We start from the raw sequence: 26,071 nt of genomic DNA, 5'->3' as shown, positions 1-26,071 counted from the left end.
AGCCAAATATATTTATTACCACGCAGTGAATTTAGTTTTCCGCCGCTTTTAGCAATACTCCAGACATGGGCTTCAGGCATTGTATCCATATGGAGAATCGAACCTGAAGACCCGGCAAGCGAACGCTGTAGCCACCAGGCTGCCCAACCGCCCCTATCACGCGTACCTCAACTATGAATATCTGTATTTTCTTTCTTGTTTCTGTTTTGATGATAAATAAAACTATAAATCGCAGCATTGTCCAGGTACTTTTGGCCCTGCTGCGCAGATCCATGTTGATTCTGTTGAAAACTGGATTGTCTGGTCCAGACTCGATTATTTTCAGACCGCCAACATATAGCTGGTATGGTTCTGAGTGCGTCGTAAAACTAGACTCCTTCACAATAAAATAGCCCAAAATGCATCGCCATATTTACATGTATTATTTCGGCCACCATTAAACAGATGCATACTTCCTTCAGCCCGGCGGTTTGTAATTTTGCCAGCATCCTGCAAGTTTCGCACTGGGAAGAGCATTGTGCTGTTAGTGACTCTATTTCCTGTGTATCACATGTATCCGGTCCGTTTTGTTTTGTCTTCTTTTGTAGCGACACGAGTAGTTTTGGCCGTGAACCCTACATCCAATCAAGGCCACCAAAGATATAGTGAATCTCTGGTTTAGGGCATCACTTCCAATCCTTTGTGTCAACACACTGTAATCCACACAAATAAACAAACACACAACATTTTCAAAACTGCATTTGTCATGTTAAGAATATAACGTTTACTTTGCTTTCCACAAAATACAATGGTTGGAAACTGACAATATATTTTAAAGCTGACATTGGCGTGTGCATGCCAAGTTGATTAATTTTGTATTTTCATAAATTGAAAAATATAGCAAATTGATCATTTCAGCAATATCAAGTTTGGGGACACCATAACTTGGCTTCACTTATTATGCCCATGTGGGGAATCGAACCCGGACCTTCGAACGACTTAACCAGTATAAAAAAACATACTCTGCCATATTACCCGTGTCTCCCTAAACAAGAATGCCATACAATATCAAGTTGTAAATATACTTTTTTATGTTACTTTCCAACTTCTAAATGTTCATCAAACATCTGTTAATGACGTTTGGACTCATATTATTCTTTCGTCTTTGTCAGCATATAAGTTTGAGCCAGTTCCCCTGTCGATATATGTACGCGCTTACACTAATTTCCCTCTTGGGAAAGTCAATTTGACGAGTCAAAGTACAGTTTCCCAAGGGCATCGTCCCACAAAATTAATTTAGCCCTATGGCTGTCGCGAGAGTATGTCCACGTACAAGAGTGATGCTGTTCATAGCGCTTTGATGTCTGTAGATCAATGTCCAGATGTCAAGTTCGCATGGATACCACGGTTACCTGGATGTCAAGTTCTCCTGGATGCCACGGTTACCCGGGTGTCAAGTTCGCCGGAATGCCACGGTTACCTGGATGCCAAGTTCAACTGGAAGCTACGGTTAACTGGATGCCAAAGTTACCTGAACGTCGCGTTCAGCTGTATGCAAGGCGTACATGCATATGAATGTCAGTCCTAAGTGGATGTCAAGTTCAAGCGGACTCCAAGTGTAAATGGATGCCACGGTTACCTGGATGTCAAGTTCACCTGGACGCCAAAGTTACCTGAGTGTCAGATACATGCAAGGCGTATATGTATCCCAATGTTAACTGGATGTCAAGTTCACCTGCACGCCAAGTGTATATGGACGCCACAGTTACCAGGTACCAGTAACCATGGTTATCTGGGTGTCAAGTTCAACCGGAAGTCAAATTTATATGGACGCCACGGCTACCTGGATGGAATGTTCACCTGGACACCATGGTTACCTGGGTGTGACGTTCACCTGGACACCATGGTTACCTGGGTGTTACGTTCAACTGGACGTCAAGTGCATATGGACGCCACGCTTATATCTGGATGTCAGGTTCACCTGGACACCATGGTTACCTGTGTGTCACGTTCACCTGGATGCCACGGTTATCTGGGTGTCAAGTTCACCTGGAAGTCAAGTGTATATGGATACCATGGTTACCTGGTTGTCAAGTTCACCTGGATGTCATGGTTACCGGGATGTCAAGTTCACCAGGACACTATGGTTACCTGGGTGTCAAGTTCACCCGGATGTCACGGTTACCTGGATGTCAAGTTCACCTGGACACTCTGGTTACCTGGGTGTCAAGTTCACCTGGATGTCATGGTTACCTGGATGTCAAGTTCACCAGGACACTATGGTTACCTGGGTGTCAAGTTCACCCGGATGTCACGGTTACCTGGATGCCAAAGTTAATTGAGTGGACACCACGGTTTCCTGGATGCAAGTTCAGGAAACCAGGATACCGAAGTATCACGTTCAGATGTGTTGCAAGGCGTATATGGATGCCAATATTAACTGAATGTCCAGTTCACTTTGACGCCACAGTTACCTGGATGTCAGTTTACCTGGAAGTCAGCTGCATGCAAGGTGTACATGGATGTCAAGATCACGGTAACACATCTTTCATTATTCAAGGTTATACATTAAAGGCAAACGATATGTATATATATTCTCTGCCACATCAAAAAACATTCAATAACATACAACAAGTTAACCTCAAGACCCCCAATGGGGGCGAATTATCAAGGGGATGCCCTTGCCCTTATTGCACACATCGTTCTCTTCGCGAGGGAAGTGAAGTAATCTTCACGCCGAAGACCCGGGTTCGATTCCTAAACATGGGCACAGTGCGTGAAGCTCATTTCTGGTGTCCCCAGCCGTGATAATGCTGGAATATTGCGGCATGAAACTAACGTCACCCTCTCGTTATGCACACAACCACAGTACAGCAAAGACCAACAGTTGTAGACGGCAAATCCTGGGCGATCCCTGAACACATATTGCCTAAGAACACGTTCTTGTACGAATGCCACTGAAAGTCACTGACATGGGCATCGAACCGAACTGGGAGATCACGTACCTTCGTGATAGGCATGCCTTGTCCAGGGGAGATCACTTCTCTTTGAGATTAGCATGTTCTTGGGTGGGTGAGACAGTTTAGTTTTATGCCGCTTTTAGCAACATTCCAGCATTGTCTTTGGCGTGACGTTTCAATCCCTTGACTACCCCACCGCCCCAGCATGTCATGTGATTGGGGGATCAGGTAACATCAAGGTAAACAATGAAGTTTAGGGTGAGTGAGTTTATACGGAATAGAACCCAGAGTTTTGGCCTATCGTCTGATATGTTAACAAGCGGGCTACAAAACCTATGTGACGCTTAGAAAATTTTTGAGAAGTATGATAAGTTGCATTTGGTACGCTAATATTTCCTCACACAAGTTCAGGAAATCCACTGAACCACTGTGATGGTACACCTCGGTTACATGTACTGGCAATCAAGGTTGAGTTGAGTACATACCTGACAACTGAACCTTAGTAGCATGTATGACTGCCGCCCTCTGGCGCTTGCCATTGGTTGTGCGAACATTTCCGACTTGCTACACCGTGAGAGTCTTATGAGCAAGGTGCGTGCAGGTACACGTGGAATCAATTTCATCGCCATGTACTACTCGCGCACAAGCCTTATTTTGCTCTACCTTTCACAAACCAAATGGGTTTGCTAATTACCGTGCATCCCCTGCTTCTTGTAAACGCGTTCTCTGGTCCTACTTATCCTTGTTTGCCAGTAACTGTTTGTGACGGTTTGATAACGGACATCTTTTCAATAGTCATCCTTAAATAGCCTTACCATTGTCCTAATATTTTACATAACAGAAATATCCTGATAACTCAGCGAGGCTGAGTTCTCTTGATTGCAGGCCTCGCGCCCGCGGTTTTCACATTATTTATTTCGTCCGGTTTCTTAAAAGAGAAGGTCCTGGATCAGAGGCATGCCGTAAGTCCATCTCACTTCTTTTCAAATAACTTGCCGGTCTAAATCAGTGAGTGAGTTTAGTTTTATGCCGCACTCAGCAATATTCCCGCTGTATGGCGGCGGTCTGTAAATAATCGAGTCTGGACCAGAAAATCTAGTGATCAACAGCATGAGCATCGATTTGAACAACTGGGAACCGATGACATGTGTCAGCCAACTCATCGAGTCTGACCACCCGGCCCGATCCCGTCAGTCGCCTCTTACGACAAGCGTACGGTAACTGAAAGCCCACATTCTAGCCCGGATTTTAGTAGGGCCAGCAGGTCTAAATCGTAAGAGATTTGTATGTCCTCATGTTCTCCAAAATCCCGATTCTGTTCCCTGTTCTGTATGGAAAGCATGCAGCTAGGCTATCTCACTTCCCCATCAAACATTTAGCAGGTTTAAATCATAACAGAATTCCGCATGTTTCAGGTCAGTTTCTGGGAACCAATACCACTTGATATGGTTCAAGTCTTCGCACGATCCTCAGCCGAGAACTGAACGGAGGAGGAGACCCATCGACGACCGGAGTAATTGTATAGTTCTGCACGATGGTGGTGAAAAACATGAATACTCCCACTCTAACCATTGTGTCTCCGACACAGAGTCGAGGTCCTGAAAAGACAACACGAGAAATGATACTTTTTTTCTGAAAACTAGTGTTATTTCATGCGTGAGTCATTCTACTCATACACAGCTTTGTTTCCTGGAAGTATTTTTGTTTCATCGGGATCAGTTACAGTTAGAGTGAGTGAGTATGGTTTTACGCCGCTTTTGCCAATATTCCAGCAATATGACGGCGGGGTACAGTTAGAGACAACTGATTAGCAAGTTGGGACCTGAGTGAGTTTTGTTTTACGCTGCTTTGGAAACAAAAGAATTGAAGTTACATTACGGTGTATTGGTTAACATTTGGAAAACATAAGCTCTGTTTTCAGAGTTTCACTGATAGGAAACGTACGAGGAGTGACTGGTTACGTGACAGGCGAGAGAGAACTGAAATATTAATCATGTATATCACAGACTCATGTCACTACTGAGGGTCGTAACTTGATACAGCCCATTGTAGCAGCATAGGCGTTGGGGCCACCCTAGACTATCAGTTATGAACACATTTAACAGAAAATAATAAAAAAAATACATCAAAATTTTAAATACAAAAAATAGGAACACATATCCAGAGACAATCTGTTGACATCTAGACTTGCCACGTTTTCTAGACTTGCGTGGGCTGTCTTGGATCTGTATGGCAGACTAGGCGACCCATGCACATAAAATAACATAAGACACGTGAACATTTGGAAACTTCAAACTGTACACTTAACAGAAGAAAGAGAATATATACAATATTGTGGATGCCTTTGATCTCTTTGACTGAGTGTTGTGAACGGATGGGCTCAACATATGGAATGAATACGCTTAAGATTAAAAATGATATGGTTTGGTCTGAGCATCGCCATCAGTTCAAGGTCAAAGCATCTAGGTCATATGTATTAGATGACATTCACCCATGTATGTAAAAATGTGATTCTCACCAACGCCAAATGGCAGAAAGCTTTTGGGATGAGTGACAGCACCATTGGTGTCAATGTGTCTCTCCGGCTTGAAGACCTCTGGTTCTGGGAAATATTTTGGGTCCCGATGAAGACTATACAAACTCGCAACAACACTTGTCCCTTTGGGAATATGATAATCGCCAATCTGCGTCTCTTCAACAGACACGTGCGGCAAACTGGAGGTCGTTATGGATCCGATCCGAAGGGCCTCTATGATTGAAGCTTCTACGAGTGGCAGTTTCTCCCTGTCTTCCAGAGTTACCGGTCTTTCACCAATGACGCTGAGTATCTGTTCCTGGATCCGAGTCTGTATTTTCGGATCGTGGAGAAGGAATAATATCAGATACTCGATCACTGACATGAAACTCGTGACGCCACCGAAGAACATGTCCAACATGGACTGAACCATTTCTTTGTCTGAAAGTAAAAGAAAAATATTATCAATAAATGAAATCTTGCTGTCGTTTGAGCGCTCAACAGAGAGCTTGAACATATCTCAAGACGTTTTCACGAGAGTTCATCATGAATGCTAAGTTTTATTCATTGATGACTGTTTGATATATAGCATCATCATTTCAACCTGTCATTAAAACTAAAGTCGTATCTTTGGATGGTTACCGGAGATTTATCGTTGTTGAACTTTTAAAGCAGATATAAAAAAAACCAGTTAAAGCAAGTTAAGGTGGGTGGGTGAGTGGGTAAACGAGTGAGTGAGTGAACGAAAGAAGACCTTTATGCTTGTGTGTGCGAAATGGGTTCCTGTTACCTTCTGGAAGGTCGACCATTATGTTCAGGGGCGTAAAATAATCAAAACAAGCAATAATAGAAAACGGTCTCTGCGAAGTACATTGATGCTAACTAAATGAAACCAGCGATAAGAGACTACTGACAGGCAACAGTCACCGCGGTGAAAACAAATTAAACTGAAGCTAAATATTTGAAACGGGCTATAACAATAACGGCAGCTAAACAAATAAAACGAGCTAAAAAGGAGTTCCTGTGATGAACATTAGTAGTAAACAATTCATTTTTACTACAGGGACGGTGGGGTAGCTTAGCAGTTAAAGCGTTCGCTCGTCACGCCGAAGACGTTCGATTCCCCACATGGGAACAATGTGTGACGCCCATTTCTGGTGTGAAATTGGTGGAATATTTCTAAATCTGCGTAAAACTAAATTCACTCTCTCACGTAATATCTTCAGCGTGACAGGGATATGTGACAGCCACGTATGGTTGTATACTTGGTTCGGTCTAGTTGTTATAGCAGAACTGGTTCTTGAATATACGCTTGTCACCGGAAATCTGTTACCAGAAGTAAGCTGGGACACGTTTTGCACATTATACTTTGGCGTGCGCAATGGGAACTGGGAACCAGCTTAATATTGAAAGTAACGCCCCGCAAGACTGACAGGCCATATTGTCGCGGTAGCTTATTGACGATGTGCAAGCCAGAACCTTTTCACATGGCCACACGTGTCTCTATATTCCCATAAAGATACCAGGTAGCATGACAAGGTAAATCTTAAGCCAGTTTGCCGTAGAATTTATGAAAAAGACGTTCTTTAAAAGTACGAAGGGGCGTCAATCACAGCCAATGAAAATACCAAGGTATGTAGAATTCTGATAGTCGTGTTTGGTGATGTTTGGGCTGAATCTAATGAAAAATCCTCTCATCTTTGCTGTCTGAACCATAAATGTTTTCATTTGTTTCGCCAAAGTGGGAAGAGGATATGTAGCTTCTGTATCATCAGACGTACCGTCGGCGTTTTGATCATTGTATTCCTCGCTCTTCGTGAAGGTTGATATGAAAGTGTTATCTTTGTCCGTCCGTGGGTCGTCTGACTTAATCCAGCCACGCACAACGCTCTGCATGTCGCTGCTGATGCCGTGCAGGTTGGGGGAGTTGGGACACAGTTTGGAAGACGCACGTGGGAACGCAAGCCCGAGCAACGTGGCCATGGACGTCAAATCAACATCATCAAGCCGGGTGAGAACCTTCAACAAGTGTTGCATTTCGGGGTCGTCATCCGGGTACCTCTGACCTCTTAAAACAGTCACAATGACATTGGAAATATATGGTCTGACGATGTCATTTAAACACATTGGTTCTTGTGTGTTGAGTTTGGGCAGCATCGCCTCCAACTCACGTCGGAACATTGACTCAAACGCCTTCTGTGATCCTTCTTTCCATGTTATGCTGGTAGCCAGCTTCCGGTTGAGCTTCCAGTGGGGGCCACTTCCGAACAAAATTCCTGAAATAAAGGAAACATAATAAATAACTCCGAATAATCATTACAACTCTTTTGCCAATGAATTAACAACAGTTAACGGTTTTGGTTCATCGAAATTATTTTTCACGGATTTGATAAATAACTGCCGACCCGACCGCCAGGGACGAGCTATTTTCAACACGGACTGCCAGATTCTCAAACTCAAGGTCGAGTTAAGACATGTATATGAATATATTTTGTAGGCAGGTAAGTTTTGGTCAGGGCTGTTAAGTTTCAGATCTAAACAGCCTTGTGGTCTGGCTGTAATATTTGGGAGTCTCATACACTGATACAGGCCTGTGGCCTCATTATATAATTACTGAGATGCTGTTCACAGAAATATTCAAGCGATGGGAAGCCATATGGTCTGTAAAATAATCTAGTCTGGACCAGACAGCGACAGACATCACTGACTTGGAGATCTTGGAAATGTTGATATCGTTGGTTCAAATCTAAACTTCCTATAATTGTCTGAATGTCATCACCAGAGCCGTCCTAGAGGTTCGTTCCTCTGTTCGTTCGTTCGTTCGTTCGTACCAAAGTACGTCTGATATAAATTGTGTGGCTATGGATTAATTAATTATTGAATTACAGCATCATTTTACCAACAGCTGAAAGCTCCACCTCTCCAGTAAGATGCAGTCAAGGCTATATGAACTGAAGGGAGCTGATGACTTACGTCAGTTGGTGTTTTAAATGGTAAATGGATTAAACGGTCTTGAAAATGGATTCAGTTTATATATTTATATTATATTATATATTACGTATATGTTATATATTTATATATTTATTCCATATTTCCATATTTACCGAGCTATAGACCCGTCACTTTGATGAAATCAACGAACACGGGTTTGCCTAAAGTAATAACGACCTCAAAATCTGTGATTCCACAACGGAAGGACATTGGATCGTGAAACGTCTATAGGACGCAACTCCACACCACGACTGGCGGCGGTAAAAACTTCAAGGCCACTGCATTCATGGAATGAAGTGGAAGTTCGCCTTTAACAATGTGCCTAGAGCATGCACAATAGATGCATCAAAGGAAATGTGAGCAGCCAAATCCATTGTCAGCGAAGTAACTACTGCCGTAAGTCTTACGCTTGGTCATGCCCTTGAATTACTGCGCGGAACACGTGATGTTATCAGCGGAATAGAAGCTTGTGATCATGACAGTGTCATTATGAGTCATGCCTTGTTGATTGTATTGTGTATCCTCCTTCAGCCAAAGTACTAACATTAAGCCGTTTAAACACGTGGAAACTGTCCTGTGAGTGAGTAAGTGAGTGAGTGAGTGCTGGTATCTATCTCTTGTATACTCTCTCGTGACTGAGTGAGTGGGTGACTGATTTGGTGAGTAAGTGAGTACCAGCATTAACCCGTTTAAAACTCATTCAGAGAGTGAGTTTTAAACGGTCTGGTTTGACGCAGTAGTTTTGGTAATATTGACTATATTGATATTTTTTGCAAACGTGGGAAATCGAACTCCGAAGACGAGCGAACACTCTAACCACTCGGCTACTCCACAATCCTGTATACATACTATGTTTGAAGATAACGTGACTAAAGAAACACATTTTCATTGTATCATTTAGATAAGAGTGGTGATAATTTCATCGAGAAGCTGGGCGGCGGGATAGCCCAGTACTAGTGATTAAAACGTTCGCTCGTCACGCCGAAGGCCTGGATTCGAATCCCCACGTGAGTACACTGTGTGAAGCCAATTTAAGGTGTTCCCCGCCGTGATACTACAAAAACATTGCTAAAAGCGACGTAAAACCCAACTCACTCACTCACTCTTTGAGGGTCATTAAGAAGTTGGAGCAGTGAAGAACGATAACTATATATAGATGAACAAATTCTTAATTATGATGGGAGTGACGGATCTACGTGGGATCTTACACCGTTATCAAACAAGTGATGAACGGAGTGTAGAATGACAGCCATATATACAAGTGTGGGGAAAAGTGTAGACAGTACAAATGGGAATATGGACTGCAATAGCACTGGAAAGCCAGCTAAATACACAGTGCAAATAGAAACGTTAACACATGAAGCCTTTAGTATACACAAAGGTACTGTATTCCCTCTTATAAGCGTCGTTACACTAATAAGCGCCGGAATCCAATAAGAACCGGGGGTAAACCAAACGTTTCAGAAATAAACGCCATGTCGCCGATAAGCACCTGGTATCTAATAAACGCAGGGTGAGTCAATGTTTATGAGTCGTGGAATGGAGTTTTCAAATAAAATACCAGTTCATAATCTATATTCATATAATTTGAAACTTCAAGCGCCACGTCTCCCATAACGGTAGGGTTTACACTATGTCCCCGTGAGGATGGGTGGGGTGGTACCAAAGGTTATCAACATTCCGATCAAAACAGCATACCCAAATTACATTTGATAAGGGGAGATAACTCTTGTCCGGGGTTTCCTCGGGACTTGACTGGACAAAAATTTAACTGTTTGTTAAGTGTTGGGCGCATATAGACCTTCTAAGGCCCACGGTCGCCCTAAAGCCTTATCTACCTACCTTCCTTAGGATTAAGCTTGTGCAAGATATCATGAAGTATGATGAGAAGCAAGATAAAGGGAAAACACTGCATGACATGAATAGACTCACATGGCATCCTTGTCGTGCTTTATACCCATTTCAACTTACAAGGAAAGTCTCCAAGAAGGAGAGTGTAGTTGTCGACCATTTAAGAATGTCTGATAACCCCAGTTCCGTTAATGCGAGGTTTTCTGCAACTTCACAAATCTTTAACCTTCGGGCACCTTTGTTCTTGTCGCATGGAATGACGGAGCTTCTCATGGTAGACACATGGTACACACGTGGTACACACGTGGTACACACGTGGTAGACAAGTGAAATCTAAGATGTACATGTTAAGGACATTGCGAGAATTTACCCGTCAGTAGCGAAAAGGAACTCTGGTTCAAATCCTATACGCATATCTTATGTTGGAAGTACGGAGGTGGTCCAAGGCTTTGCCGAGTGTTAAGTCTTTACATGTATAGTATACCATTAACAACAAAGTAGGGGATGTCCCATTTTGCAAGCATTTCAATAGCCAGAGCTAATGCATGAGAAAATGAGAAAACTGGCACACTCGCGGCCTCTCCTATATCTCAACGAAACACGCCTTCTCGCATGAATTACTTCTCAGATCCAGTGACAAGGGATAAATGAAACTTCACGGGAAATGCTCAGCTCCACAGTCAATGAGACTAGAAGCTCTAACACTGTTTGCCAAAAATGCATGTCGAAACTGATAGCAAAATGTAAATATTGTGTTACTGTGACCTGTAGCGAATGAATAGGTTACAAGGACGTGGGTATATATAATTCAATTTCTAAGCTTCTTCTTTTTGCATGCCTCAAGCTACACGCACATAGGCTAGGGATGACTTTGACTGTAAATATCCGGCAGACGGTTGCCAGATTTCATAGTGGCCTGGGGCAGGATTCTAATATAAATATAGAGAAATATGAACATATATAGGAATTTGTCTTTGAATGTTCAAATGTAGCCCAGTTCATTTCTGCTGGACACTTGGGATAAAAACATGAAGGGCATGTGGTGTAGGCTAGTGGTTAATGTCACGCTTCAGACTCAGATTCGATTCCCCACATGATAACAATTAGATTAATGCTTAATCTCGGAATATATATAATTTTGATAGTACCAAACTGACACATATACATTGAAAAGAGCCCCAAGGAGACCTGAACCCGAAGAAATCTAGACTTGCTTCATAAAAAGCTATAGCAATAGCGAAAATAATGCGGTTCAGGGACTGTGAGACAGACTAGATTACAATGTCCCCAGCCGTGATATTGCTGGACTACTACTCAAATCGGCGTGAAGCGAAACTCATTAACTCTTTCGGCAAGTATGTGCAGTAAATATCCACTGTACCCAATTAAATTCTCAGGTGGCCAAAAACGGGATATATGTTTTCAAGAGAGCATAGTATAGTCAGTTGAATATTCCTAATATTTATAGTAGAATCGATATTATTTATTGATTTGGAGATGTGTTTACATGTATTTCTCTAATACTTTGCTCGGTGATTGTTTGTTTGTTGCTTAAGACAGCACCGAGTCATTTTCCAGTAATAAGAGGGTCGTTTGTAAACGATCGAGTCTGGACCAGATAATCCAGTGACTGACATCATGAGCATCGAATTCCGCCACTGGGACGCGAGGACAGACATCAACAATGTCAACGAGTCTGCCTATCCGATCCTGTTAGACGCCTTTCCACCGGCCCTTCGTCGAGTGTGGGTCATCATAACCCCTGCACGTCTATCGTACTATCAGTTCTAACCCGGATGTCCGGGGTTCCGCCCGATGGTATTGAGAAGACTAATTTTAAAAAACCCACATCATGTTTATTAGTGAGATTTGTGGCATGATGGCTCCATTTCCTTTTTAACAGGGATGTTGAAACCTTTTTATCATATATCTATCAATCTGCAAGCCAACTTGCATTGTTTGTGGTTTCCGCGTGACTGCAATCCGGTTATTGTAACCAACAACATGAAAGTTTTAAACAGTGGCTGGTCCATGTGTCATGAGCAGACTTGGCATTTTAAGAACAAAATGAATTATCGTGTTTTTCACAGTCCTTGAACCACATTATTTTCCCTACTGCCTTGCCCTCGCAATACATAGGCCCAAAATGAAGTAAGTCTAGATTTCTCGAGGTTCAAGTGAACCTCTCAACTCACTGGGGCTCATTTTCGGTTGGAATTGGTTTATTTGTTACAATCAGTATTATATATTCGGGTACGTTAGCGTTAGTCTGTCATGTTTAATTTAGTTGATTCTATTCGTAAATGTATCCAAAATACCACGTCGCACGACCCAGTTTCAAGAATCATCGTGAATATTTAATCACGTTTGAACAAATCGCCAAAAGAACTCGATCTCCTAAAACCGCCCGGATTATTCGAAACTGTTATTTCATCCCTCTAATGAATAGTCATCCTTATTGGGTCAAGCTGAATGGGTCGCCGATATCAATTAATTGTCCTGGAAATGAATCGTCCACATTATTTCATCTCGTTGAATGAATCGCCCGGATCATTTAATCCCACTAAATAAATTTATCACTTGTCCGAATAATTTCATCCTGTTGAATAAATCGCCCGTATCATTTGATCCCGTTGAATGAATCACCCGCATCAGTTGATCCCGATGAATCGCCCGGATTTATTCATTCCGTTGAATGAATCGCCCAGATTAGTTGCTCGTTTGTAATGAATTATCTGGAATCACCCGGATAATTTGATTCCATCAACTGAAGCGCCAGGATTTTTTTGTTCCTGTTTAACCATTTTCGAATAGACAAGGTTCACCAGACTCAACTTCACTCAGTCCGTCTGGTGCGTGTCCCGCCATCCATTTGCATATAATTACAGTGTAAAGTGGTGACATGTTGACTCACGGGTGTTCCGTATGTATAATTCATACGTCTATCGCCAGGCGGCTGAGCACAACACTTATTTAGAGTCACAGAATCTCGTCTGAGCTATCGGTTCCAAACATCTATACTGTGTGATTACCCCTTAGGGAGACGACCTTTGACGGATGTATTATCACAGGATGCAAGAATAAGCAAGGCAAATGGTCATAAATAAATCTGATACCCGGGGGAGGAATTTACTTTGAAGATGACCTGTTATTCAGTCTGCGCAGAGACCATATTACAATAATATTTATTATATTTATTATATTGTCTCGGGTCTGAGTTGCATGTTTATACTTAAAGACAAAGAGTGAGTTTAGTTTTACGCCGCACTCAGCAATAATCCAGCTATATGGCGGCGGATTGGACCAGACAATCCAGTGATCAACAGCATGAGCATCGATCTGCACAATTGGGAACCGATGATATATGTCAACAAAGTCAGCGAGCCTGACCACCCGATCCCGTTAGTCGCATCTTCCGACAGGCATTGCCGCCTTTTATGGCGAGTATGGGTTGCTGAAGGCCTATTCTACCCCGTAAAGACAAAGACAATATACAACGCACGCACACGCACGCACACACACGCACACACGCACAAAAATCTAATTCATCCAGCACGTGGAGCCAGTTGACTGACAAGTGATTCTTCTTTCGAGCAATTTTGTTTGTTTGAAGATATTTTATTCAATGTTGAAAAAGATTGAGCACAAGTTATGTAAGGTAATACCGCCCGTTCCCATCAGAAACAGTAGAAAGCCCCTACATCAAGAACAATAGCTCTCCCTCCACATCCACCGACACCCAGCCTTCTCCAGCTTCCATCACAATCCCTCCAAGTCCACCAACACAAAGCTTTTCCCAACTTCCACCAAGATACATTTCCTCCACGCATCCGAGATCCTTATCCACAACACTCAGTCCCCAACCCCAACCCTCAAGAAACATTCCCCCCCCCCCCCCCCCCACACACACACACACACACACCCATCGTCGTCGAAACACACGTCGAAAACACACAGTAAGATTGCTTTCCCTTGTACATCCACTCCATTCAGAGTTCAGAAGTGGATTCTACTGACAACGTTCTGGTATTTCATCCTTCACGGTGGTAGATTTAAAACAGAAATAAATCTGCCAAGGCACATTACTGAGTTGTTTTCTCTTGTTGGAACCGACATGTTAGTGCAGCAATTTCCGTGATTGATCAGGTAACCATGACGATTCCTTGTTATTCCATCAGAGGCATTATCGCTGACGTACCGTTAGACAAATAAACACGTTAAGCCCCAGACTGTTGTGGGATAAATTCCATCTGGAACATTGATTTCATAACGACGCAGTCATAATTACACGTTTGCCTTCGTCATACAGGCAATCCAGCTGTTTGTTACTGGTATAATGCTGACAGTAATCACAATGACTGTGCCGTTTCATACTTGATCCACAAGCTAAGATTCCGGTGTGTGTGTGTGTGTGTGTGTGTGTGTGTGTGTGTGTGTGTGTGTGTGTGTGTGTGTGTGTGTGTGTGTGTGTGTGTGTGTGTGCGAGTAATATGATGATTTTTTATGGAAGAGCATGCACCTTGATACTGACCCCTCTAAAATATGTGTACTGCAAACATGCAACTACTGATTGTACCGATTCACGAATACATTGTGTTGATTTATGAAAACAGTGTAATAATTTACGTATACGAAGTTCTGATTCGTGTACACAGTGTACTACTTCACCTATACAGTGTACTGATTCACGTACGCAATATACAGATTCACATATACAGTGTAGTGATTGATATGTACCATGTACTGCTTCACGTGTACAATGTACTGATTCACGTGTACAATGTACTGATTCTATTATACAATGTAGCGATTCATGTGTACAATGTGCTGATTCACGTATACAATATACTGATTCATGTATACAGTGTACTGTACGAAAGAGTTTTGTTTAACGTCGCTTTTGTAGCAATTTTCCAGTTTAGTGATTCACGTGTACAATGTACTGATTAACGAATACAATGTACTAATTCACGCACACAATGTACTGATTCATGAATACAAGATACAAACTATCAGTAAGTATTCCATTACGGCCAAATATTGTTTTAATCAAAAGAACATATTATGCGATATGACAATCAACCGGGCTTGAGTTTACGAGCATTATCTTAACGCCGTTCTACCAATTTGCCTGAAGTAATTTCCAGAGATGGCTTGTGGCCAGTAATGTACGTGTCGTTTCACATGCTTACTCTACATTAGTCCCGGAAAGGTATGCAGGATGACATCGTAAACAGCAATGAATCTAATGTAGACAGCACGTGGACTTTCTCAAGATCCAAACATATCATTTTATTAGAGGAAATAGAGTTGTAGAGTGATTAAAGCGGCTCATTTAGAACCGGGCACTTTCTGGGGTACAATTTAGGATCCTCACCCCGTGAAAATGCTGGAATATTGCTACAACGGCATAAAACCATATTCACTTATTCTTAATAAATAACACGTTCAGAATGTCGTCACACAGATGAAGCCCCTCTCCTGTTTCAGTTTTCCAGTTAGAACTACCTTAACCCAGACGGTACCAATTACATTTCCTTCCTGGAATGTTAGCGCCAGGAATGTTATCAATAAGTTTAAATTTACCAATGAAACAGCCACGACTGATAGCATGCTGGTTATCATAATGCAGACACGAGCATTTCCATGGCAACGACTGTACGCATTCGCTCCATCACAGAACTATAAAATATAAATGGCTGTTTTAGCAACGACCAAATGTATGTGCGTTGTCAGTTCACCCGCCTGCGCTAATAAATGAGCTTCTTTTTTTCCAAGCCCTTCGCACAAGACACTGTTTTGTAACAGGCTACAGGAATGCACGTATTTTATGTTTGAGAAAGTAGGCATCTGTGTTTATTTACGTTTGAGCCGGAAAGTAGGAATGTCAGTAATTTTTTTTATTTACTTATTTATTTTTATTTTATGTTTAAGGTCGCTTTTGTAGTAATTTTCCAGCACTATCACGGCGGGGGACACCATACATGGGCTTCACACATTGTACCCATGACGGGAATCAAACCCCGGTCTTCTGAGTGACGACAGGACGCTTTTTTGAACCAATAGACTTGGTTGTGTGATCAAAGCAAATGAAGAGGACACGCTGCAAGAAACCTAATTATTTTTTTTTTAAAAAAAACACACTATTAAGATAATTTTCATTCTGATCAATGTCAACAGCAAGCGAGACACCATTCATGAAAATATCTTATGTCATGTGCATAAATACATTGCAAGAAGTAAGCGCCTCGATTAAAGAATAATATGTCTTAACATCATTATGTTCATTCCAATGGCATGTATCTGATTGGAGCAGGTGGTAATATGTTATATAATGTTATGTTTTGTTAATGTTATATAATAATCCTTTGAAACACTGAAAAAAATATGTTCAAACAAACGGCAAGCGAAATCGCGCGCTCATGATTCAAGATAATCTCCTTTGTGAAATAACACGTCATTTACCGTGGTTATGATGCAACTGATCTTCTTTTGAGAGATAAAACCTCATAACACCTCCACTAAAACCAAGATAAGCTGAAATTAACATGCATATACGTTATGGTCACCACTCCCGTGGTTTTGATACCTTCATTAACAGAAGACTTGTTTAGGGTTTATTTTGTAATGCCTATTTTCGAATGCCTAGGGAATTTGAATGCGTGTAACTGTGTTATAACATACAGAGCGTCAATCGTTGATCTTACTGTGAACCGCTTGTTTACCACTAGAGAACGATTACACAGGACCTCGTGATATAGCAAGATTATTTCTGAGTGCGGTGAAAAACAGCACTGACCAATGATATTACACTCCAGATTCGGAGTATTTACAAACCACCGCAACATAGCTGGAATATTGCTAAATGCGGCGTAAAACCAAACTCACTCACTCACTCTATGGTTTCACGGCAAGAATTGGTCTTCAGCAACCCATTTTATCGTAGGGAGGCGACTAACAGGATCCAGATATATTGCGCTGTGAAGCGTTTCAAGTCGGGGTCATCTCAAAGTTTTTATATTTTAAAAACAAAATCTTTAACCCTCGCAATGACACGAGGGCCTGAGCCTTAAACCTATACTCACTGACTGTGGTCTCACGTTTCTTGACTTGTAACGTGCCATTTAAGTTATAAGATTGAGCCAATGCACTCAATGAAAGGCACATTATGCTTTGTTCGCTGATCACGAGGGTTGCATTGGCTTGATGTACCATCGATGTTTGTATATGCCCCATGAGCCCGGAGGGACCACTAAACAGCGCATGTACCCTACCGAACACCATATTTGTTAATTTTGAATTGCTTGAAGCACGGGTTCAGTTTTTTTACTTTTTTATTTTTTATTTTTTGAATTTTGTTTGCGGCAATCGTTAGATTTTGCTGACAAAAACTAATAGATTTAGAGTTATCTCCCTTCCACCGATTTGCATTCGCAAAACATCGGTAATTTCCGTACATCACACGTGATTCAAGGTTACGCGAAATACTACCATGAAGTACCGAACGAGTTGTAACTGGGTCTGCTGACACGTTACTCGCTGGTATGCGGGATACATTGAAAATAGTAGAAGAGCACTCAGAAAATCAGAAAACGACATTTATGTGTTAGGCAGGATAAATGTTTATGCCCCTCAATGAACGTTGTAGACATCGTCCCACATCATTATCATAAAATTTCATAACACATTGAACTTGTTAAAGAGGACGACCAATGCAGGAATCATTTGGGCTTTTTTAAATATTGTTGTTCAACGCCCCAGTTAGCAATATTCAAAAAGCATGGCCTTGGTATGCACATCGTAGAGTCTGGACCAGACAATCCAGTGATCACCAGCAGAAGCATCGATCTGCGCAATGGGGATACGATGACATGTGTCAACCAAGACAGCGAGCCTGACCACCCGATCACGTTAGTCGCTTCTGTGGGTCGGTATAGCCCCATGGACGTCGGTCACGCAATCAATCACTGATTGGCTGACACGGACCAATATTATCGCTGTAGGTGAATATCAATGATTTCAATGTAACTCTCAACAAAAAAAATAAATAAATAACACCAACTAGATTTCATCATATGAAAAGACGGTTGGCTCGCCATGCCGAAGACACAGCCTCGATTCCCCACATAGATACAATGTGTGAAACCGATTTTTGATGTCCCTTGGTAATATTGCTGTAATATTGGTAAAACGGCGAAAAACCACTCTCACTCACTCACTCACTCACCATATGGAAATATGTACATATGACCTACCTTGCGCAATGGCCGCCGGACCAGGAGGTCGTTCTTCATAGAGATGCCCCTGACGAATCATGTACTCAGTGACAAGATCTATGTTATTCAGATAAACATTCAACCGATTAAGCATCTTCACGCTGTAAATATCCCCATATTGTTTAGTCCACTCAAAGTTCGTTTCAGGACCTTTCCAGAAAGGAAACGCTCCAAGCACGGGTACCCCTCTCGGACCTGGCGGAAGCTGTCGGCGACTCTTGGAGAGGAACATTATTGTGGAGACGACTGCTGCTACCACCGCTACCCACGCAGCGTAGCCGGGACTGATGATGTACGGGAGGAGCGACAGCATATTCCCCTCGTCTGACTGGTGATTCAACAGAGCGTAGTGGGGAAACCTGTTAGCTGTGCACGTACGTACACTCGGCCGAGTTCGAGGGATGTGGAAAGCGAGTTGTCACTCTGAAATGAGGCGGAAATATGACAGTCAGCAGTGAGTCATAACAGACATTAGAAGTACCACAGGATATTTAAGATTACTGGTCATTATTGCTTGAGAGATATCGTTTGACTGCCCTTCAGTCTCGCGAAACTGTAGAATTCCCCGTGGCAGTTCACAGAGACAGATCTCGAACCGCTGTAAGCTGGCCAGGAACTGTGAGGCTATATTTGTCTTTTATAGCAGCGTCAGCCCTACCATGTTAAGGTCAACTTGTTGCATGCCATGGAACAGGGAACTAAACAACTTGGGTGGAGTTGGGATGGGATTTAGATGGGGAAAGGGTGGGTTGGTGTAGTCTGTCTCACAGCGTCTGAACCACATTATTTTCCCTACTGCCTCGCCTTCTCGGCAATGCCGGCAATGCCGAAGCCTCTAATGAAGCCAGATTAAATTTCCCCAAGTTTAGTTGAATCGCCCAGCTCACTGCATGTGGTTTCTTGTCAATTTAAGGGGTTTATTTGTTACTATCAATCTTATATATATTGAGGAAGAAAGCGTTAGTCAATGTAGGTGTAATTGTCAGGGTTGTTTTTCCGGTGTGATATGGATATATAAGAGAGTAAGACAAAATCTAAGCAGACAGTTCGTCTGCAAACTGATGACAAAATACCAACTGTGTGAAAAATGATATACAATTTATTTTGAAATAGTTAGTTTGGTTTTCCTCATAAAAACACAGCATTGAACATAAGCACTAATAACATGGTTAAACACAGTCTCATAACCAAAACATCAAAACATAAATCAACATAATCTGATGTGGCCAATGTCAGACAGACCGTTTGGAATGTCAACCTTTCCCTCTTATTAGCAAGAACATAATGGGACATTGTCCTATGTTAATCAGTTTCGTGTGGGATTTTGTCCGGTTGGGATTTAGCTCGTCCCCTATTTATACAGACCCTAGTCTGAACGGATCCGGGTTTCACGCATGGCGTATCCTGTCAACCCAGAGGCGGATTTACATATAATGCCCTTTCGACATATGTAAATAATGTCCTTTCGACATGTGTGTCGTAAACTCAATACGGTTCTCTTTCCTAATTGTGAACCAGAACGAAAAATAACACAAATGATGTAAACAGGATGTGTATAAAAACCAGCGTCCTGGTCGCTGTGGAGCTCTAAAGATTCCCAAGCGTCAGACATGACAAGCCAATCTATGACCTGTCTAAATGTAACCAGCGTTGTCCGTCAGAGCGATAAACATCTTCACTGTTTAACGAGTGAGTGTGGTTTTACACCACATTGGGCAATATTCCAGCAACGGACGCAAGAAAAGGGCTTCACACATTGTACCCGTCTGGGGAATCGAACCAGGGTCTTCGGCGTGACCGGTGAACGCCTTAACCTACTAACCTCAACCTAAACAATTTACAGTTTTAACATGTAAGCTGCCTCGCAAAGAGAATGGACTCTGTTGTGTAGTCTGTCTGTCTCACAGTCCCTGAACCATGTTCCTTTTCCATGGTATACTCCTCCCTGCAATCCAAAAGCCGAAAATGAAGCAAGTCTGGATTTCCTCAAGTTCTGAATCTCCCGTCTCCCTGGGATCATTTACAGTTAAAATGGGTTAATTTGTTAATCAAAACAGAGAATGAGCGTTAGTCTGTCCATTGTATTTAAAACCACTTTCTACAAAATCCCGTGAAACACTTGAGTGTTTTGATAACAATTTCAAATCAAAGAACTTACCATAAATCGGCGAGACAGGTGACAACATGTGAACTGAAACCTGGATTTCATTTAACAGGGATGAAAGTCAAGCCATTCAAGTTCGAACAACCGTGAAGATCTGGATTAGAATTAATCGTCAGCATAATCCATGCATACCGTTGGAGGTGACTAACGGGCTGTTTGGGCACGTCTAACTGCTTGCCCTCGTATTTCAACTGCGCGGATAGATGTCGCTTAAAAACTTCACTGGTTCAAGATCGTCATATGACACATCTGTAACACTGCCGAATGCGGTATTGTAAACAACACAAGTACTATGCTTCTCGTGAGTGAGTGAGTGAGTGAGTGAGTGGGTGAAGCTTTGCGCCACACTCCGCAATATTCTGCTATATGACGGCGGTCTGTAAATAATGGGGTCTGGGTCAGACAATCCAGTGATCAACAGGAGCACCGATCTGCGCAAATGTGAAGCGATAACGTGTCAACCAAATCAGAGAGCCGCACCTCCCGATCCCTCTCACAAGCATAGTAGTCTTCTATGAGTGAGTGAGTGAGCGAGTGAGTGTAGCTTTGCGCCATACTCCGCAATATTCCTGCTATGTGACGGCGGTCTGTATATAATCGAGTCTGGGTCATACAATATAGTGATCAACAGCAGGAGCATCGATCTGCGCAATTTTGGATGACGTGTCAACCAAGTCCGAGAGCCTGAACACCCGATCCCGATCCCGATCCCGATCACATGCACAGTAGCCTTTTGTGGGAAGCATGAGTTGCTGAAGACCTGCTCTGCCTCGGATCTTCAAGGATCGCTTCTCTTGAGGGTAATACGGTCTGGTGTACGCCTCTTCGTAGTGGTGTCACCAGAGCCGGAAAACGAGGGATGACACCGCTGTATGAAAAGGCGCACTGTATTACCCGAGGGAGAAGCATACAACTTATATGTCTTACCGCCATGTTGCTTTGCTGTTACCAGATGTGCAGAATATATTTTAATTTATTCTAAAGACGCTTCGACTTTATGACATATAAACAAAATTGAGTATTTTTCTCGACTGGATTTTTTAAACCAGTGAAACACATTCTGACACACAAGCTTAAAACTGCTCTAAAAATGTTTGAGTTGAATGTGCAAACGATTCAGTATATACAATAGTACAAATAAAACAGTGAAAGTAGGTCGAATAAAGGTGTACATACTGAACTCAAAAACAGCTGATTGAGCGGTTTTCGGTCTCCGTGCGCTACCTGCTTTATCATACTGTATATAGCGTCACACGATCGTTAGAGATTAAGTTTGGCGGTTACAGTGGCAGTGGGTAATATGTTGTCACCCTCCTGAGAAAGGTGACATTGAAATGTGTTCCCTCATTGACCAATGAAATTGAATTATTTTACACGAAGGTAAGATAATAAACTTTATTTCACTCAAAGGTGTGCGTGTGCGATGGATTTTAACTTGAAATGTGTTATCGAAAGCAACGGGTGCGGGGGCAAAGTGTTATAACCAACCAACCAATGAAACAAACGAACACATGTCATATGATTTTATTAAATGCTGACAGTCTCATGTCCTATGACAGTTATACTTCACCGTAGTCAGCCTATTGTTCGGGTGACGTAATGTTCTGTATGACGTCATGACCAATGGACGCACTATGCCTTACCATATAAGAGGTGAACATTTTTATTTACAGATGGGAGGATTTGAATATCGTTAATCGAGTTACATTGGATTTAATGTTGATTATATTTAATCAAACAAAACTTGGAAATATATATTAAACAGAATTGTTCATTTGTGAAATATGAACATGAAAATCGGGATATTTTCACTCGTGCTCACGGCACTTGTTGAGTAGGAAACGAAAATATCACAAGAAATATCCTCTATTTATTTCCTATGTGGGAAACGAACAGATGGTAAGATACAAAACCATACATGTGACACAGAATGTTGATCCCGATGTCAGCGCTTTGATCATGATTGGATAAAGTGTCACACCACAAGGTCACACTAACCCGGAACTACTTTTTGATTCAAAACAACCAGGAGATTTCGTTTTTTTTAACTGCTCCGAATTATTTTGTCAGCATATCTCTGGGAAATGAAATTATCACAAAGACAAAATGTAACTCATACAACCAGTCCGCACTTCCAGCTGCCGTCTCTGCCAAGATGGGCGGTGGCCGGGGTGGTTAAAGCGTTCGCTCGTCACGCTGAAGACCCGGGTTCGATTCCCGTCATGGGTGCAATGTGTAACGCCCCTTTCTGGTGAAAGTTAGTCGCCTCTTACGACAAGCATAGTCACCTTTTATGGCAAGCATGGGTTGCTGAAGGCCTATTCTACCCCGGGACCTTCACGGGTCCATTCTACAATTAACAAATTATTTGTCTGTATCATGACTGAAAAGTTGATACATAATAACAAACGCATATCACGAATGAATTTCCATTCATTTACAGTATATTCTGTACAAAAGAGATTTCTAATTTCTATAATTCTCAATCATAAAAAGAGTAATTTTCAAGTATAATGAATATATTGAAATATCAGCCCTATCGCAAACTGGCGTCACGGTATAGTAGAGCATTTAAATCATATTGCAAAATAATCCAGACTTTCAGAATTCAGTATCTGCGCTCTCCCCAAACAGGAGAAGCAGGTGAAGCTTAGTTCTTACAGCATGTGCTTGTCAAGCCGAAGATTCAGGTTCTATTTCAACACATGAGTGCTAAGAGCGAAGCCCGTTTCAGGCGTTCCCACCGTTATTACTCTGGAATTGCGTAAAACCTTCGACAAGAGAAAGGTACGGCAGCGTGACATGCAAATTTGTCTGGTACTTCTGCGTAATTCAAAGCCGTCATATATAGCGTGGGAGAGTTCAGATGCATCCTCCAGCTTCGAGTCCAAGGATTGCGGTCAACTGTCAACATCCTGGACAAACAGCGAGTCATCACATCTTACACAAACCATTCAGTAAGCTGTGTTTGTTTTGCTATCCCTCTTTCAAAACGTCTACACATTATGATCAACGCTATTACATGGTTACTTTTTAGTGAAAAAAAAACATCCTAAAACTAAGGAAAGGCATTTATTCACATTTTCGAGGTGATAGTAAGTGGGTTTAGCAATAATCCAGCAATATCACGGCCGGGGACACCAGAAATTTGCGTCACCCATTGCACCTATCGAATCTGATTGGTTTGTCTGTTTTTGTTTTTGTTTTTTTTACGTGGACAGAGGGACGGTTTTTCCTACGAGAAACTCAGAAGGGCGAGGGAGACGAATGCGCACGGCCTTGAAGTGATATGCCGGGTCGGTTTCATAATATCCGGTCTGGCTTTGTGTGTGTGCTGAGGTGAAGTACTGGGAAGTCTATCGGAAGTGATATTCAACTCGGCCCTGCAATGACGAACAGTGATGTGTGAAAGGTCGCCCACGAGGTCGTGTGGGTGAGCAAGACTTAGTGGGTTTAGCAAGTGGACTGCGCGATCCCGTTAGTCGCCTCTTACGACAAGCATGGTTTATCGATGATCATCTCTAACACGGATGTTCACGGGTTTCATTGTAACCGTATTCTCTCACAATGACGAGCAATTAGGAACATAGGAATTGTATACAGTGGATATTTCTGGACACCCTTCCTTTGAAACAGCCGGAAGCACCTACACTTGCATGTACACGTAGAAGTATGACTTAAAACTCACGTCTCGTCAAAACTCGTGAGCAACGATCTGAGTTAGAGAATGACAGCAGTGAGTGAGTATGGTTTTACGCCGCTTTTAACACTATTCCAGCACTAGCCACAAGGCTAACGCATCGCCCCAAATAGGACAGCAACCGTTGCGTTTTGTAAAAGGGTGACCTGGTGGTCAGACTACTTGTCTTGCTTCGTACATGTCATCATATACCACTGAGTTTGTTTTTACGCCTGCTTTTAGCAATGTTCCATAATGTTCGCTGTAGGTTTTGTACAAGTACCTGCAGAAATAAAATTTTAAATATGAAGTCCATATCTTTTGCGCGTGAAATTTTCATTACAATCCTGAATCATTTCAAATGCATTGTTTTTTTAAAAAATATGTTGCTGTTTTAAGGTACCTTTTAAAATCAAGTAGATCAGATCTGCGTCACAAACAGGCACAATGATCGAACGTTTAACTACTACCAACTTGTGCGCATCAGACAATGGAGTTATAAAGGAAAAGAGGCTATCAGCCTATTGCCTAATTGTAGCATTACACAATATCATACAAACATCCTTCACATATACAGGTTATTGCATAATTCGCAAGAAATGGACTGGCTGATATCATTGAGAATTGGGGGCAAATAAAAATAAATCTTAATACGTAACGTTATGATAAATATTCATTGAAGTAAACAGCATCGTAATGGAATGTCTTTGATAAGTTCCTTGAACACTACGGACCCACGTGTGTAGATCCATGCCGAAAATTCAGTCTCGACCTATTCACCTACTTTTCAGCCGTTCCGAATTTTCTCGTGTGAAAGTGAAAATAGACACCACAAACAACGCTGGTTACACTGAATTCCAATTCCGTGTTTCATAAGACAATGGTATTTACAAATGAACTTTAATTTTCTACTTTAACAACACCGTATTTCTATTTTTATGTCGATGTTTGATGAGGACTTAAAATGATTCATAATACATCTGGCTCAGTGGTTACACCTGTTTTTACGCTTATTCGGTGTAGTTCTGTAACGCACAGTGAGATTGATATAATATCAATTCCGTTCCAGACCCCCAAAGTTCTCTAGTGGTCGAGCCTTGCTTTGAGATTTCCATGATTTCCATGTTTCCGTTTGACAGAGCTCGCTGTACGACAGAGTTCGCTGTAAGACAGAGCTCGCTGTACGGCAGAGCTCGCTGTACGACAGAGCACGCTGTACGACAGAGCTCGCTGTACGACAGAGCACGCTGTACGACAGAACTCGCTGTACGACAGAGCTCGCTGTATGACAGAGTTCGCTGTACGGCAGAGCTCGCTGTACGGCAGAGCTCGCTGTACGGCAGAGCTCGCTGTACGACAGAGCTCGCTGTACGACAGAACTCGCTGTACGACAGCTCGCTGTACGACAGAGTTCGCTGTATGACAGAGCTCGCTGTACGACAGAGTTCGCTGTACGACAGAGTTCGCTGTAAGACAGAGCTCGCTGTACGACAGAGCTCGCTGTACGACAGAGCACGCCGTACGACAGAACTCGCTGTACGACAGAGCTCGCTGTATGACAGAGTTCGCTGTACGACAGAGCTCGCTGTACGACAGAGTTCGCTGTACGACAGAGCTCGCTGTACGACAGAGTTCGCTGTAAGACAGAGCTCGCTG

At 42.3% G+C, this 26,071-nt stretch overlaps 1 protein-coding gene across 2 annotated transcripts; it reads right to left on the bottom strand.

Annotated features, from left to right (window-relative positions):
- Positions 1-739: 739 nt before the first annotated feature.
- LOC137268031 (cytochrome P450 2J6-like) lies at positions 740-20,929 on the bottom strand. Of its 2 annotated transcripts, XM_067802530.1 has the most exons (5): positions 20,731-20,929; positions 18,552-18,995; positions 7,236-7,730; positions 5,458-5,895; positions 740-4,537 (listed from the first exon to the last, which is right to left on the bottom strand). In XM_067802530.1, the coding sequence occupies exons 2-5, from the start codon at positions 18,883-18,885 to the stop codon at positions 4,356-4,358; spliced, it is 1,449 nt and encodes a 482-aa protein (XP_067658631.1). In that variant the 5' UTR covers positions 18,886-18,995; positions 20,731-20,929; the 3' UTR covers positions 740-4,355. The 2 variants fall into 2 exon arrangements, with proteins under 2 accessions (XP_067658631.1, XP_067658630.1); XM_067802529.1 differs by lacking the exon at positions 20,731-20,929 and having other exon boundaries at positions 18,552-19,902.
- Positions 20,930-26,071: the final 5,142 nt, after the last annotated feature.

Source organism: Haliotis asinina, chromosome 16, assembly GCF_037392515.1.
Source record: "Haliotis asinina isolate JCU_RB_2024 chromosome 16, JCU_Hal_asi_v2, whole genome shotgun sequence".
Lineage (NCBI taxonomy): Eukaryota > Metazoa > Mollusca > Gastropoda > Lepetellida > Haliotidae > Haliotis > Haliotis asinina.
The sequence above is the reverse complement of the archived record's forward strand: the minus strand, read 5'-3'. Positions and strand labels throughout refer to the sequence as shown.

Excerpts from the sequence above, each read along its gene's own strand:
- LOC137268031 (XM_067802530.1), bottom strand. The coding sequence starts at position 18,885 with ATGCTGTCGCTCCTCCCGTACATCATCAGTCCCGGCTACGCTGCGTGG. Across the intron at positions 5,896-7,235 it reads CAATGATCAAAACGCCGACG|ACAAAGAAATGGTTCAGTCC; the intron begins GTACGTCTGATG and ends TTTTACTTTCAG. Across the intron at positions 4,538-5,457 it reads CTTTCTGCCATTTGGCGTTG|GACCTCGACTCTGTGTCGGA; the intron begins GTGAGAATCACA and ends TTGTCTTTTCAG.